We start from the raw sequence: 12,934 nt of genomic DNA, 5'->3' as shown, positions 1-12,934 counted from the left end.
TTTTAGATAATTTAAAATGAGTTGCGATTTTATTCTGAAGATGTTAAACTATTGAAAAGTATAATTTTTCGTGGACGCACTCGGATACAACCAGGCGAGCTTAAAAAACCTCCATCTACCGGTGACCACGCCAACGAAATTGTCAGTGATTCATGGAGTCGCAAAGCAGGTTCCGACCGCTCTACAATAATTATCAGTTCTCTATAATTATGCTGTAATTCACACATATTGGGCGACATTATTCGATTTTATAACGCGAGTATCATTAAATTGTCTGCCAAAATCGTCGTGAGGAACGTATATCCGGTTCGACACTGTGCGAGACACGAAAGTGTTAAAGTGTGGTCAGCAGCAAAATGGCAGCGTGCGACTCTATCGCGGACGACAGTCTTTACCCGATCGCTGTTTTGATCGACGAATTGAAAAACGAGGATGTCCAGGTAAATGAACTGAGAAATCTCGTAATTTAGCCATCTTTCTGCAGTCATTAAACACCACAGGGCTAAGGGTTCTTGCCCGCAAACGGAATAGCTAATTTACCTTGTGTACGGAGACATAGATAGGAAATGATTGAGAATGCTGTCATGGTTATTTATCTAAATGTCATTAAAGTATAATTGATACGCAATTGGAGTCAGAACCTTATGAATTTCTCAATTGTGTGAATAGCGTATTTCTGTGCTCAATATTCGAATTATTTTTGTGTATGATAAATAGTTATTAGGTGACTCAAAAAGGATATAACAAACTATAATTTTGACGTATTTGTTATTTAGTTACCAGTACTATCTTATTTAAAATAAAAAGTCCTGCATACATTTCACTGTTAAGTATTAATTTGTTTTGTTACAGCTACGATTGAACTCTATCAAAAAGTTATCTACCATTGCTCTTGCATTGGGCGTAGAGCGTACTCGCAGCGAACTAATTCCATTTCTGACAGAAACCATATACGATGAAGATGAGGTACTCCTTGCACTTGCCGAGCAACTCGGCACTTTCACTCCTCTTGTTGGTGGACCTGAATTTGTACACTGTCTTTTGGTAATTATCCTTAGATAAATTAAAAAGTCTTTCATATTATATATGAGTATTTTCTGTAGAACAATCGAAAATTGGTAATTCTAATTTTGGATGAATTTCTATTATTCTTATTTTGCAGCCTCCACTGGAGTCTCTTGCAACAGTGGAAGAGACAGTAGTACGTGATAAAGCTGTTGAATCCCTACGTAACATCGCAAGTCAGCACAGTCCTACTGATCTACAAGAACACTTTGTTCCTTTGGTACAACGTTTAGCCTCTGGAGATTGGTTTACGTCGAGAACATCAGCTTGTGGATTATTCAGTGTTTGCTATACTCGTGTAAGCCCTACATTAAAAGGTAAAACATATGGATTTTGTTTTAAACTGAATGTGACCCAATATCTATTATTTAGTATTATATTAACAAAACCTTTTAAACATATTTCAGCTGAGCTGCGAAATCATTTCCGTAATCTATGTCAGGACGATACGCCCATGGTTAGACGTTCAGCTGCATCAAAGCTAGGAGAATTCGCGAAAGTTGTAGAGGTCGGCTATTTGAAATCAGACCTGATCCCAATGTTTGTCATCCTTGCCCAAGATGAACAGGCAAGTTCGGTTCGTTGATTACCTATTATTTGCCCCAATCTTTAAAATCAGTAATTCTGGCGCTCGTATATTCGAGTTCTTTTAGTACATCCACTGCAGCAATAGCCCTTGGTGTTTTCTTCAATAAATCTTTAAGTATCTCTTCCTCAAGAAAGAATTGCTATACAATGGATGAGTAGTGAGCTTAAATACTAACACTTTTTTTCTTTAGGACTCAGTTCGTCTGTTAGCTGTTGAAGCTTGCGTCAGTATTGCTACCCTCTTGCAACAAGAGGATGTCGAACAATTGGTCATGCCAACTCTTCGAAATTGCGCATCCGATCAGTCGTGGAGAGTACGATATATGGTTGCTGACAAATTCACTGATGTAAGTTGTCGTCATACATGTTGTATGTACGTAGATTTTTGTGCAATGAGACTTTAATGGAATATTATCACGCTTAGCTGCAAAAAGCAGTTGGCCCAGAAATAACAAAGACAGACCTGGTACCAGCGTTTCAAGTATTGCTTAAGGATGCCGAAGCTGAGGTTCGCGCGGCAGCTGCAGACAAAGTTCGTGACTTCTGTCAAAATCTGGATCAATTTAATCAAGAGTCTATCATCATGTCAAACGTTTTACCCTACATAAAAGAACTTGTATCAGATCCAAATCAACACGTCAAATCAGCACTAGCGAGTGTTATTATGGGTCTCAGTCCGATTCTGGGAAAGCATCTGTTAGTATCGGTCTATATATTTTGGTAATATGAAATTCTTTCTTAGTACGATTCAAATGACTTTCGTTTTTCTATATGCAGTACTATCGAACATCTGTTACCCTTATTTCTGTGTCAACTAAAAGATGAGTGCCCTGAAGTGCGTCTTAATATAATCAGTAACCTTGACTGTGTCAATGAAGTGATTGGCATTCAACAACTATCGCAATCCCTCCTGCCTGCTATTGTGGAATTAGCAGAGGACTCCAAATGGCGAGTGCGGCTGGCCATTATTGAGTAAGTTGATATACCTTGATAGATACTCAATAAAAAAAAAATTAATTACGTCTATGACGTGATTTCAGATATATGCCGTTACTAGCAGGACAACTGGGTGTGGAGTTTTTCGATGAAAAATTAAACTCTCTCTGTATGACCTGGCTAGTTGACCACGTTTACGCGATCCGAGAGGCTGCTACTTTAAACTTGAAAAAACTTGTAGAAAAGTTTGGCCCAGAATGGGCACAACATACAGTGATTCCCAAAGTATTGGCCATGTCCAGGGATCAAAATTACCTTCATAGGATGACATGTCTTTTCTGCATCAATGTAAGTCAATAAAAAAACCTATTAGGCTATTTAAAAAATTTTCATGCAAATTTCATCTGATCTAAGGTGTAAAATGTATAAGTTACATGTTTATTTCTATCCAATATCCTTCACTTCTGATAGGTATTGGCTGAGGTATGCGGACCGGAAATAACGACAAAGTTTATGCTCCCAACTGTTTTGGCAATGGCTAATGATAATGTTGCCAACGTCAGATTTAATGTTGCTAAAACCTTGCAGCGTATTGGACCCTACTTAGAGCCTAGTGCAGTTCAGACTCAAGTAAAGCCTGTCCTTGAAAAACTAAATACCGATGATGACGTAGATGTGAAATACTTTGCTTCAGAGGCAATTTCCGGCATTGCAGGTAATCTTTAGATATATTAATTCGTCAATATGCTTACCTCTAATTTGCACTCAAAGAGAAAACCCAGTGTACCTTTCTTATCCTTCCTTGCACATTTATATAATGCATTATGCATTTAGCATTGCGTGGAGTCTGTTCTTCGTTGGTTCTGATATGCGTTGTTATTTCCATTTTTTTTTGGTTAATGAGAAATTACGAAAACTATAATTTGAGAGTAACACTGACCTTTTCAATTTCTAAATTGTGTACTGAATTACATGTTTGTAATCATAGGGATATATATTTTCTAATCTGATTATTTATTTTACAGGTTGAGGTTGAGCAGGTCATCAACAGCATTTACCATATACCCAACAATATTCAACAAATTTTTTAAAAAATGAGAATACAACCCGTTACATTATTTCCACCTAATACACGCGGCAAATCAATAATGTTAATAGACGAACAAACAAACGCCGACGACAGGAGTTAACAAACAAAAATTAGCAGTTAACGTTATACGATAATTTAAGTTCTGTTGTATTTGTATGTCTCTATAATATTATACTAATTATCAACCACTCGATTCAATTGGTATCATGTATCCCTCGTACATACTTAAGTAATTGTCTTAACGAGTAATGATTAATAAAGAGAATGACTCGAAATCATTCCTACATTTAGTAGATGATTGAACAAACGATGAAGCGTCGTTAAAATTTAATATCAAAATCCTATTAACGCTTTCCATGCCGCGTGAGTCACCGGTGATCTATGTTGGACTTTTCGTTCAAGTTTGATCGGAAGTGTGGCTCATCCGTAATCTACGTAACGTGAATGGGAAATCGCGTGGAGATGAAGCGGCACGGAACGTGTTAAAAAACTCTCCTAATATACTTTCTTTAATTTCTGGAAAAAAAAAAAGAAAATTGTTTATGACAAGATAAACAAATAAATGTACATTTATGTCACTTCTTAAATTTTATTTAGGGACATTCTGTCAGATTTATACATTCCGCAATATCACAGCTTACCAACACTTCTTCAAATCTTTCGCAGCGTTTCGCTAAATGAATCAAAATAGATTTTGTCAACGACAATTAAATTCTTCCAGCAGGATCAATCAAACAGAATCGTCGAACTAACTGCGCTTTCGCAAAACACAACTTCATCAAAAAGAAAAGTCTGAAGTAATGATACAGTCAATCAGATATCTGTTTTTCAAAACTTAAGTTACTATCATCAGTGTGGAACATAATTTCTTCAGAATATTCTATTGATCGCCATTATATCCAGCATAATTTCTCTCTTCAAAAAAGTGTGTCTATATATCAATACCGTAGAGAAATGTTTTTAATTCAGTCTATAAAGATAAGTAAGAGTGGTATGCCAGCGTGCAAAGTATTGTTGGTACCCCAATACAACTTCTAAAACTCAAACTGGAATTTCACGAAGATAATAAAGCATTTCAATAAACTGTTAATTCTAAAACTGCATACTTTTCAAAAATATGTTGCTTTCTTTCCCTTTTCAATTGTCGTAAAAGGCTTCTTTCTTTTTTTTTTAGCGCAACCATGAATGACTCTTGACAAAAATAATAATTAACATGTTTATGTTCGACACTGTATGAAACACAGTATCGTTACAATTATTCGATTTAACAAAACGTTTTTCGGTTCAATCTCATGTAACGATACAAATGAAGATTCAATCAAATACCTGAGAAATGTTTTATCCAGCGGCTTCAAGAGACAAATGAAAACAAAATTCATATAGAACGCGAGAAAGAGCGCCTTGCGCCCTTAATTAATTCTCTCTTAACTGTATTTCCAATACGAATATCTAAGTTCATCAATATCGTCTAATTCATACACATTTTTCATATATAATAAGTAAAACGTAATGCTACACGTTAAAACGATCCTATATTAGTCGTATATACACAATATATAATGATACTTTTACGTCTAAGAGTATTTTGCAAGTCGAAGATCATATATTGTAAGTTAATTGAAATAAGATTCTTCATACTTAATTTTTATTAATCGCATACCACGTAAGATAAAAAAAGTTATTGACAGTATCAAACTTGTCCTATCCATTATTCATAGTGATGTTAAATTCAATATCGGATTTTGATACGTTATTTCGCGATACTTGTTACAATAATTTCTATCACATTTGTTATGCTATATCATATATCCCCAACTGACAAAATACCCCATGGTTAAGTGCTATTCTCATTAGTAATTAATCGTACGTTACCATTACAATCTAGATAAATTATGCATACTATATAACATTCAAGAACAACTCCAAACATCGTACTTATGGTAAGTATAGTTTGAGTTGTGACGATAATTCTAAAAATGTACCACCTACCTACCAACATGATCGTTGGTAATACCCATCTGTCTAAAACTTTAATCTATATTTCTTATTTTATTGACTATTTGAGTTCTGCGATATTAGCTACGATTTCTGGTTCCACATTGAAATTGTTATGACTACGCTTATTTTTTATATGCTTCATTACTTCACTGCAGTTAAGTTTACGGCTTAAATCGCTCTAAATAGATTGCACTCACAAAACGGTGATTAAACACAATTCCGAAATTTAAGTTAACACTAGAATTTCATACTGTTGCAATAGCACAGCGACGAACGCAAAGATAAGGAAACTATTCAAGACAATAATACAATGTGTATTTATAATTATGTTTTCAAAATCTTGAAAATCCATGTGATTCAATGACTTATAATTGTAACAGCGATATAGTTCATTTCCAAGACAGAAAATAACTCGATCACTTGAATTGCCGTGGAATTGTCACCTTAATTTATTTGCCTAAGTTTATATATGAGAAAAATTGTAGTACTTGGCAAGAAGAACACGATCGATCGATAGAACGACAGAGTCGACAATGTGATTTATTTTGTTTGTAATTTAAAAGTAAGATACTAATTGTGGACGTATGCCGTCCATGCATCTTCCGCAAATTTGGCTGTAGTTTCCTTACTTAAAGTCATTGACTCACTCATCTAGCCTCTGACAATACGGCATATATATATATAAATGTTCCTGATTATGCTCGAATCCGGTATCCTTAAATTGTCACTTCTTGTTTTCTTTTTTTATTTCCCTTACCCTTTTAGCACCAAATGAAATTAATCTTGGACATTGTAGCCTCGTGAACAGTGCGATTTTATTAAGTCGTAGCTGTTTCAGATCTGGCTAAATCCACGGATACCGTATGACTTATTGTATTTACCTGTTCATTGGGACTGCTATTCCCGTCGACGATGTTCAGCGATGATATTTTGGCACGTTGATAAGCTACAACCGTATTGACACTTAAGAATCTGTGAACATTCCAAAATCACCACACGTGAACAAATGCCTAAGAAATTGAAATAACAGCGCATAATAATAAGATCATTCCTGAAAACCAACTTACTTTATGCAGACGTACATTACCAGCAAAGCAGTACCTGCCGCCAACATTCTTAGTATGGGACTTTCAACTAATTGAATAAATAACCAGGCGCCAGCATAAGAGCCACACATGGTTGTGACAATGGCAATTGTTTGTAACCAGTGACGAGGTGTCAAACTATTCTGCCAATCCAATCTAGTTGCTCGTTCTACGTTATACTTGGTACCGCAAACTTTACAAGCGAGATTATCGACGTTCATTGAACTCTGTAAATTAATATTGAATTTGTACGGTGTTGTGTCAAATCGGAAGAATTTATCTTTCTCTGAAAATTACCTCAACAAGCCATCGACGTAAACAATCATGATGGACAGCACTAACATCGCCTCTACACTGACAAGGCTGGATGAGACATCCAGCATCTTGTCTCTCGCTGTCATAACAAATCCAACAGTCTTTGCTACTGATGGAAGTTCCGTCTGTGACATCTGACTTTGTTAAACTAGTTCTTTCCTGCAATTCTATTTCCTTTAGGTTTTTCGTTTGGTCAAGATCTAGTCTCTTTAGAATTCGTTTCGGGTTCAAAATCCACAACTGTTCTGGGCTATAACATCAGTTGTAATATGACAAAATATTAAATAGTGATCAATTTTTAACTACAATGAAAAAATGTTGAAGGAACATACCTCATACAATTCCATAACACACAAGGGAACCATAAAGCAACGCCTACTTCAATAAGTCGAAACACAACGTCATGCCAGTTTCTGCTGTATAGTGGAACTCTGTAAAAAAAATTATAGTTCACATTAATTTAACAACTAAATGCAATTTATCTTTCCGTGCTGAATATAAAAAAATACAGGAATTATTACAGGAACAATTGCATATTACCCAAAGTACGTACTTTGTTTTCCAGAATTCACTCAACGTCTCACTGAACAAGAATCCAACGATTATAAACAACATGAACGCCTGGGATAGCAATCCAAATCTTGATTGATGTAATTGCGACGTGTTCACTTGTTGTTGAATATTTACTGTTTCCACAGAAGTTGTAGCAATTGGTTCAAATAACTTTGCAGAAGCTGGGTCTTCTTCGTGGAGTTTGGGATCCAGTGGTGTTCGTTTATTTGTTGCAATTGATGCAACTTGATAATCATTTAAAAAGCCACCACGCACCTATCACCATTTAGAGAAAGGATTAGTTAGATGAATAAAATTTCATATACGCGTATTGGAACCTCCTGACATCTTACACTTATTACAGTATTCTCTCACCTTGAAGAAAACTTCCACGCCATAGATCAGAAAGAATATCACAACAATGAACAGTAATACGGCATAACAGCCATTGAAGATGTGTGTGTAGAAGCTCTGAAAAGAGCAAAAAGAATATGCGTCGTTAATCGAGCGCGCTCCTCTTAAATTAACCCTTTGAACTCGACTATCCCCTCTTAGGCATCAAAATATATGGAAAATGAGAAACTGTGGAGTGCAAAGGGTTAACAATGCCCATTGTGTATGACATTTAATAAATTAGAATACACATACTTGATCTACTTGAGTGTTCATTTGTGCAGTGACGAATTCAGCGAGTAACAGAGAATATGTTATTATATTGAAGGTAACAAAGCCCAAGAACGATTTCGAAAGAAACTGTGGCTTGTCCCACCGAATATCCCTCAAGTGAAAAACTTCAGCCCAGAAGCATACGATTAATGATGATCCGCTTAGAAGAAGCGGATAATAAGCAGATAGTAAGCTTCTCGACCAACCTTCCTTAAATGCATTCTAGAGGCAAAAAATATAATAATCGTTATAATATTATTCTAATAAACTATTAATTATTTTAGGATCACTCTATAGAATAAGAACGTTCTTACCGGTGAAGTGAAGTAGGCACCACGTATCATGGATGCAAGAAATACAACGAAATACAGTACTTTCTGAGTGGTTACACGACAAGCTCTAAGGAATGATGGAGCTTTCATTTTTTGCCATTCAGCAACAATGCACATCACTAGTTGTGTTAAGCAAACAAATGCCAAAATGAAAAACATAGTGGCAAATGCAATATAGTAACTGAAATTTGGTACATGGCATTCCGTTCCATCAAACTGGATCTATAAAAAATAATTGATATCCAGATATTTATATGACTTTCATATCACTCTAGCAAAATTAAATTATATGTAATAAGGTGTTACCTCACAGAGGCATGTACCATTATGGCATTCACCATGACCAGAACAATTATCCATTCCACAGGTATTGTTCCAAGCCATCATGCCAAACTTTAGCAAGAGGGATAATGGATTTTGAGTACTCAATGTAATCACTTGTTCCATGATCACCAGCTCTGTTCTGGACTGCACAAATGCAGTCCCCTGAAAAAAAGAGAAAATACATTTAACTTATATATGTTTGGCACATTATGTAAATAAAGGAATAAAATAGTCTTTCCTCATTTTCTACCGACACTACAGTCATGCTACAACATTACTCTCACATTTTTGACCAATGAAATATAATCAATTTTTTAGATTCTATCATGTGCTATCTGGTTATGAAAATAAATATTTTGTTCCATCAATAATATTGAACTAATTTTCAATTAGCGATAATTAATTTAATTATAGTTATGTTAAATGTTTTATATTTGCTCTTTTTCATGATCTAATTTTGTTATCTGATATTATCAAACAACGTTTCTAACCATTTTTGTTAATACAGAATATAAAAAAGAGTAAATTTAACAGAAACAACATAACAGTAGGTTATAATATAGTTTTTTACGTTATTCAAAATAAGGAATTTCTTAATTACATGTAGCAATTGAGACTGTTGTTCAGACAATTCCAATTCAGTCATTCTAGTACATAGAAATATGGCACATGTGACAACGCGATGACGTCAAACGCGAAGAAATCTTGAACATTGTTATTCTCGTTTATGCGTTAATACTTTGATAAAATATGTATACTTTCCTATTCCTTATATTAAAGACAAAGTCGATGAACTTGGATTCAGATCAAGTAATTTTTTTTTTTCGAAAAAAATACAATAAGAATTAAGTAACATCATGTTTGTTAAAACATCGTTAAACATATTTCTTTTAAATATAGTATTTTTCCGATTTTAATCGATTTAAATGGAGTATAACTAAATTCTTCATAACATATGAAATACTACAATACTGTTACTTTGGTAAAATTATAAAAAATACACGAGAATGTTACAAAGAATGTTTCGACCGTACGTTATCACGCCGTGTTTTCGTGCTATGTTTCTACGGTTAAGAACTGTCTCTACATCAGCCTTAACGACGATGAGATTTCCTTTTTAAATCAACTAATATACAAATCCATACGTCATTGAGTTAGCACTGGTTACAAAACAGTAATAATTAATTACTGATTTTAATTTAAAACCCAATCTGTACTTAACATTTTTACTAAGAAATAATAATAGTTTCTAAACACCATGTAAAATTTATCTGCTGTACTCAGGGTGTACGTACTTCACGTTTACTAAATACCGAACTGTTCTTCTCCACGGTAATAACATTATTGGCTTTTTCGTCACAAAAATTAAACATAGCCAAAAACTCTCATACTCCTACACTGGTTTCTTCTGACATCCGTAACGAAACTTCAAAGATAATGAACAGATTATTCATTTAATGATGTTGATAATTGGTGAAATCTTATCTACTACTAGGTACACACTAATGTGACTCTCATGTAAGAAAAACAGCTCTACAGTAAAAAAATTTCTGTTTCCAACGTAAAAGAACAAATTGGCAGCAGCGCTTTCGCTCGTAAGATAACACATTGTAAATACAAATAAAGGCTAAGAATCTATATAATTAAAGATACTATATATTCGTATAAGAGTAGGTTAGTTTTTGTTTTGCCATTTGAACAGTCATAACAGTGCTAGCGCAATTGCTGATGTAAAAGAATTTAGGATAATGATGATCAACCAAGAAGGTCTAGCAAAAGGAATGTCAGTTTGCCACACAAAGAAAAAAATGCGACCTACTTCATATTCATTTATCTCTTGGAATCTTACATGCTCCTGCAAAAGAACCTTTGTCGAAAAAGTAACCAGTTACATAAGCCTAAAAATCGTATTCTCCTATGAATCATACGTACCCTGTTCGCTTGCCTTATTCCACTGTCTTAATATGTAACGTTTGTTTTTATAGCGTATAAGGGCAACAGTGCGATTTGAGTGCACGCGTACTCGCGAACCCTGAATTTCACTTTACATTCGTCAGCTGTCGCTGTCTCTGTAGACTTTTTCACATAAATTGGCCACTGAGCTTTAATTTTCGATAGCTCTATTACTAAATAATTGCGCGTCGTTACCAAAGTTCTCCAGACAACGATACTGACTTAGAGGAAAATGTCACGTGTAAAAAATAGTCGTTTTCAACACAGAAACGTCCGTTATTGTGGCCTCGACAAACTTCCCGATTAACGTTCTCCTTCTCCTCGCAAGTAGTGATAGGTCTTTATAGTTCTCTATGTGTATGTTGGCTAATGTTGGCATCTACCATCGATAACATAAAAATTGTGAGATACGACTGCTACCATTTTATTTTGCTTTGTGGCAAGATTTTCCATCTTGTTCTACTTAATAAAATTTACCGACGTAGATGGCACGTCATAATTGTGTTCCTTTAGAGCCCAGTTACACTCGTTACACACGTTTATACGCAACTTCAACGAATAACATATGGTAAATTCCTATGTACGCGTTGTACCATTGGTCGACAGTTCACGTTCGAACGCATATTTGAAGAGTGTGACTGAGCCCTTTGCGATCATTAGGAATATTTGTTATGCAATTATGATATTTAATAAGAAATAATATGTATAAGAAGAAAGGAATATCGTTATTGAATTTCTATATCGTACGTTTTCAATAATATTCTTATAAGTAAAACGTAATAAGATTCAGTTGGTAACGTGGATAGCTTCGTTATGAAGATATTAGGATTTCGAATTGGGATATTTACTTTCTTTTTTTACAAAAATGATATTTGTTATTTAGTTTTTCAGTATTTCATGTAAATTTGGTGATTTTTAACATTATACGTAAGTTCATTTCGTAATGTTTTCTATTAGCATCATTAGGCTACTGATATCAATTCAAAAAAGTATATAGAGAGTCCTCCCGTGCTCCACTCAAAGGTTCCACTCGGTCGATCGTTGCGTAGTTATTCTTCTACTTGTTCGTCGAGTAGATCCTTTTTGCACAGTTTTAAACGTTTGGAATAACTGAATAAGGTATGTTAAACAGCTAGAAATCATTTTACGCAGCCTCAGTCAAATGAATACAAAGAAATAAGTCGCTATTCTAGATTGTCATTACATAACATGACTGGACAGGAAAAATTAAATAATGATTTTTGGAGGATCAATTGACAAAGCTCTCCATATTTTAAGTTTTTTATATGTGGATTTATATAACAAGAATTTCACAGACAAAACTTATTCCATATGAACGAATATTTATAGATTTTACTATATTAATTGTTATTAATCCTATGAATAACGTTCGATAGAGATGGTTACGTGTAACTTAGTAATTCCTGTTTCTTTTTTCTCCTTAAGAATAGGTTCTTTATAAACGAAATTTGTTTATTAATTCAACAAGTGTAAATTTGAATAATTGCTCTGTTCCAGATGACTGGCAAACTTCCCAAGCCTCAACTTAGGAACCTTCTTATATCTAATACCAAGAAGCACCTTGTAGCAATGGTTATTGTATCCATTTCAAGTGCTTTAACATTTAAGTACTTGGTTGCTGATCCAAGGAAACAGAAATATGCTGATTTCTACAAGTAATATCATTTCACTATTTTTTATTCGAAAGTTTTGAATATGTTTTTTTATAAAATTATTATAATTCTTTTAGGACCTATGATGCTGAGAAGTCTCTCAAGCGAATGATTGATGCTGGTTTAATGCAGTCTGGCAATATTGAATAATAAGCATTTCTTAGGAATGTAAATAGTTGAATTAATTGGTCTGTATTATCGAGTAATTGGTATCATTGAGTATCCAATAAATTGATAAATCCATATAATTTAATTTTTTCTAATTTTTATCTCTGATGGAAGTAACTGACATTTCTTATAGCGGATGTGAAAGGAAAATCAAAATTATTGCAAAACAGAGTCTTCCAATACATGTAT

The 12,934-nt window shown here is 34.3% G+C and overlaps 3 protein-coding genes across 6 annotated transcripts; 2 read left to right on the top strand and 1 right to left on the bottom strand.

Moving 5' to 3' along the window:
- The first annotated feature begins 142 nt into the window (after positions 1-142).
- On the top strand, positions 143-3,957 carry LOC107263664 (serine/threonine-protein phosphatase 2A 65 kDa regulatory subunit A alpha isoform). 2 transcript variants are annotated; one of them, XM_015731119.2, is made up of 10 exons: positions 143-440; positions 853-1,044; positions 1,163-1,382; positions 1,473-1,633; positions 1,845-2,000; positions 2,078-2,349; positions 2,431-2,625; positions 2,694-2,937; positions 3,061-3,304; positions 3,615-3,957. In XM_015731119.2, exons 1-10 carry the CDS (start codon positions 357-359, stop codon positions 3,617-3,619), a joined length of 1,773 nt encoding a protein of 590 aa, XP_015586605.1. In that variant the 5' UTR covers positions 143-356; the 3' UTR covers positions 3,620-3,957. The 2 variants fall into 2 exon arrangements, with proteins under 2 accessions (XP_015586605.1, XP_015586604.1); XM_015731118.2 differs by having other exon boundaries at positions 1,473-1,642.
- Positions 3,958-4,248: 291 nt separating this feature from the next.
- Positions 4,249-11,250, bottom strand: LOC107263663. Of its 3 annotated transcripts, XM_015731116.2 has the most exons (11): positions 10,884-11,250; positions 10,247-10,377; positions 8,934-9,113; positions 8,610-8,849; positions 8,278-8,517; positions 8,005-8,100; positions 7,631-7,905; positions 7,410-7,508; positions 7,060-7,327; positions 6,745-6,989; positions 4,249-6,649 (listed from the first exon to the last, which is right to left on the bottom strand). In XM_015731116.2, the coding sequence occupies exons 2-11, from the start codon at positions 10,322-10,324 to the stop codon at positions 6,496-6,498; spliced, it is 1,875 nt and encodes a 624-aa protein (XP_015586602.1). In that variant the 5' UTR covers positions 10,325-10,377; positions 10,884-11,250; the 3' UTR covers positions 4,249-6,495. The 3 variants fall into 3 exon arrangements, with proteins under 3 accessions (XP_015586602.1, XP_015586603.1, XP_024936872.1); XM_015731117.2 differs by lacking the exon at positions 10,247-10,377 and having other exon boundaries at positions 10,884-11,249; XM_025081104.1 differs by lacking the exons at positions 10,247-10,377; positions 10,884-11,250 and adding an exon at positions 10,771-10,786.
- A 617-nt stretch (positions 11,251-11,867) lies between these two features.
- On the top strand, positions 11,868-12,830 carry LOC107263667 (cytochrome c oxidase subunit 6C-2). Its single transcript, XM_015731122.2, has 3 exons — positions 11,868-12,023; positions 12,423-12,580; positions 12,655-12,830. Exons 2-3 carry the CDS (start codon positions 12,423-12,425, stop codon positions 12,725-12,727), a joined length of 231 nt encoding a protein of 76 aa, XP_015586608.1. The 5' UTR covers positions 11,868-12,023; the 3' UTR covers positions 12,728-12,830.
- The last annotated feature ends 104 nt before the right edge of the window (positions 12,831-12,934 follow it).

This window comes from Cephus cinctus, unplaced genomic scaffold (genome assembly GCF_000341935.2).
Source record: "Cephus cinctus unplaced genomic scaffold, Ccin1 Ccin1_scaffold0160, whole genome shotgun sequence".
NCBI classification, from domain to species: Eukaryota; Metazoa; Arthropoda; class Insecta; order Hymenoptera; family Cephidae; genus Cephus; species Cephus cinctus.
The sequence above is the reverse complement of the archived record's forward strand: the minus strand, read 5'-3'. Positions and strand labels throughout refer to the sequence as shown.

What these genes read in the sequence shown, in the direction of transcription:
- LOC107263664 (XM_015731118.2), top strand. Translation starts at nt 357, where the DNA reads ATGGCAGCGTGCGACTCTATCGCGGACGACAGTCTTTACCCGATCGCT. An exon ending in AATTTGTACACTGTCTTTTG is followed by an intron (nt 1,045 to 1,162) that starts GTAATTATCCTT and finishes CTTATTTTGCAG; the next exon opens with CCTCCACTGGAGTCTCTTGC. An exon ending in AAGATGAACAGGCAAGTTCG is followed by an intron (nt 1,643 to 1,844) that starts GTTCGTTGATTA and finishes TTTTTTCTTTAG; the next exon opens with GACTCAGTTCGTCTGTTAGC.
- LOC107263663 (XM_015731116.2), bottom strand. Translation starts at nt 10,324, where the DNA reads ATGTTTAATTTTTGTGACGAAAAAGCCAATAATGTTATTACCGTGGAG. An exon ending in AGTGAATTCTGGAAAACAAA is followed by an intron (nt 7,509 to 7,630) that starts GTACGTACTTTG and finishes TTTTTTTTACAG; the next exon opens with AGTTCCACTATACAGCAGAA. An exon ending in GTGTTATGGAATTGTATGAG is followed by an intron (nt 7,328 to 7,409) that starts GTATGTTCCTTC and finishes CTGATGTTATAG; the next exon opens with CCCAGAACAGTTGTGGATTT.
- LOC107263667 (XM_015731122.2), top strand. Translation starts at nt 12,423, where the DNA reads ATGACTGGCAAACTTCCCAAGCCTCAACTTAGGAACCTTCTTATATCT. An exon ending in AAATATGCTGATTTCTACAA is followed by an intron (nt 12,581 to 12,654) that starts GTAATATCATTT and finishes TAATTCTTTTAG; the next exon opens with GACCTATGATGCTGAGAAGT.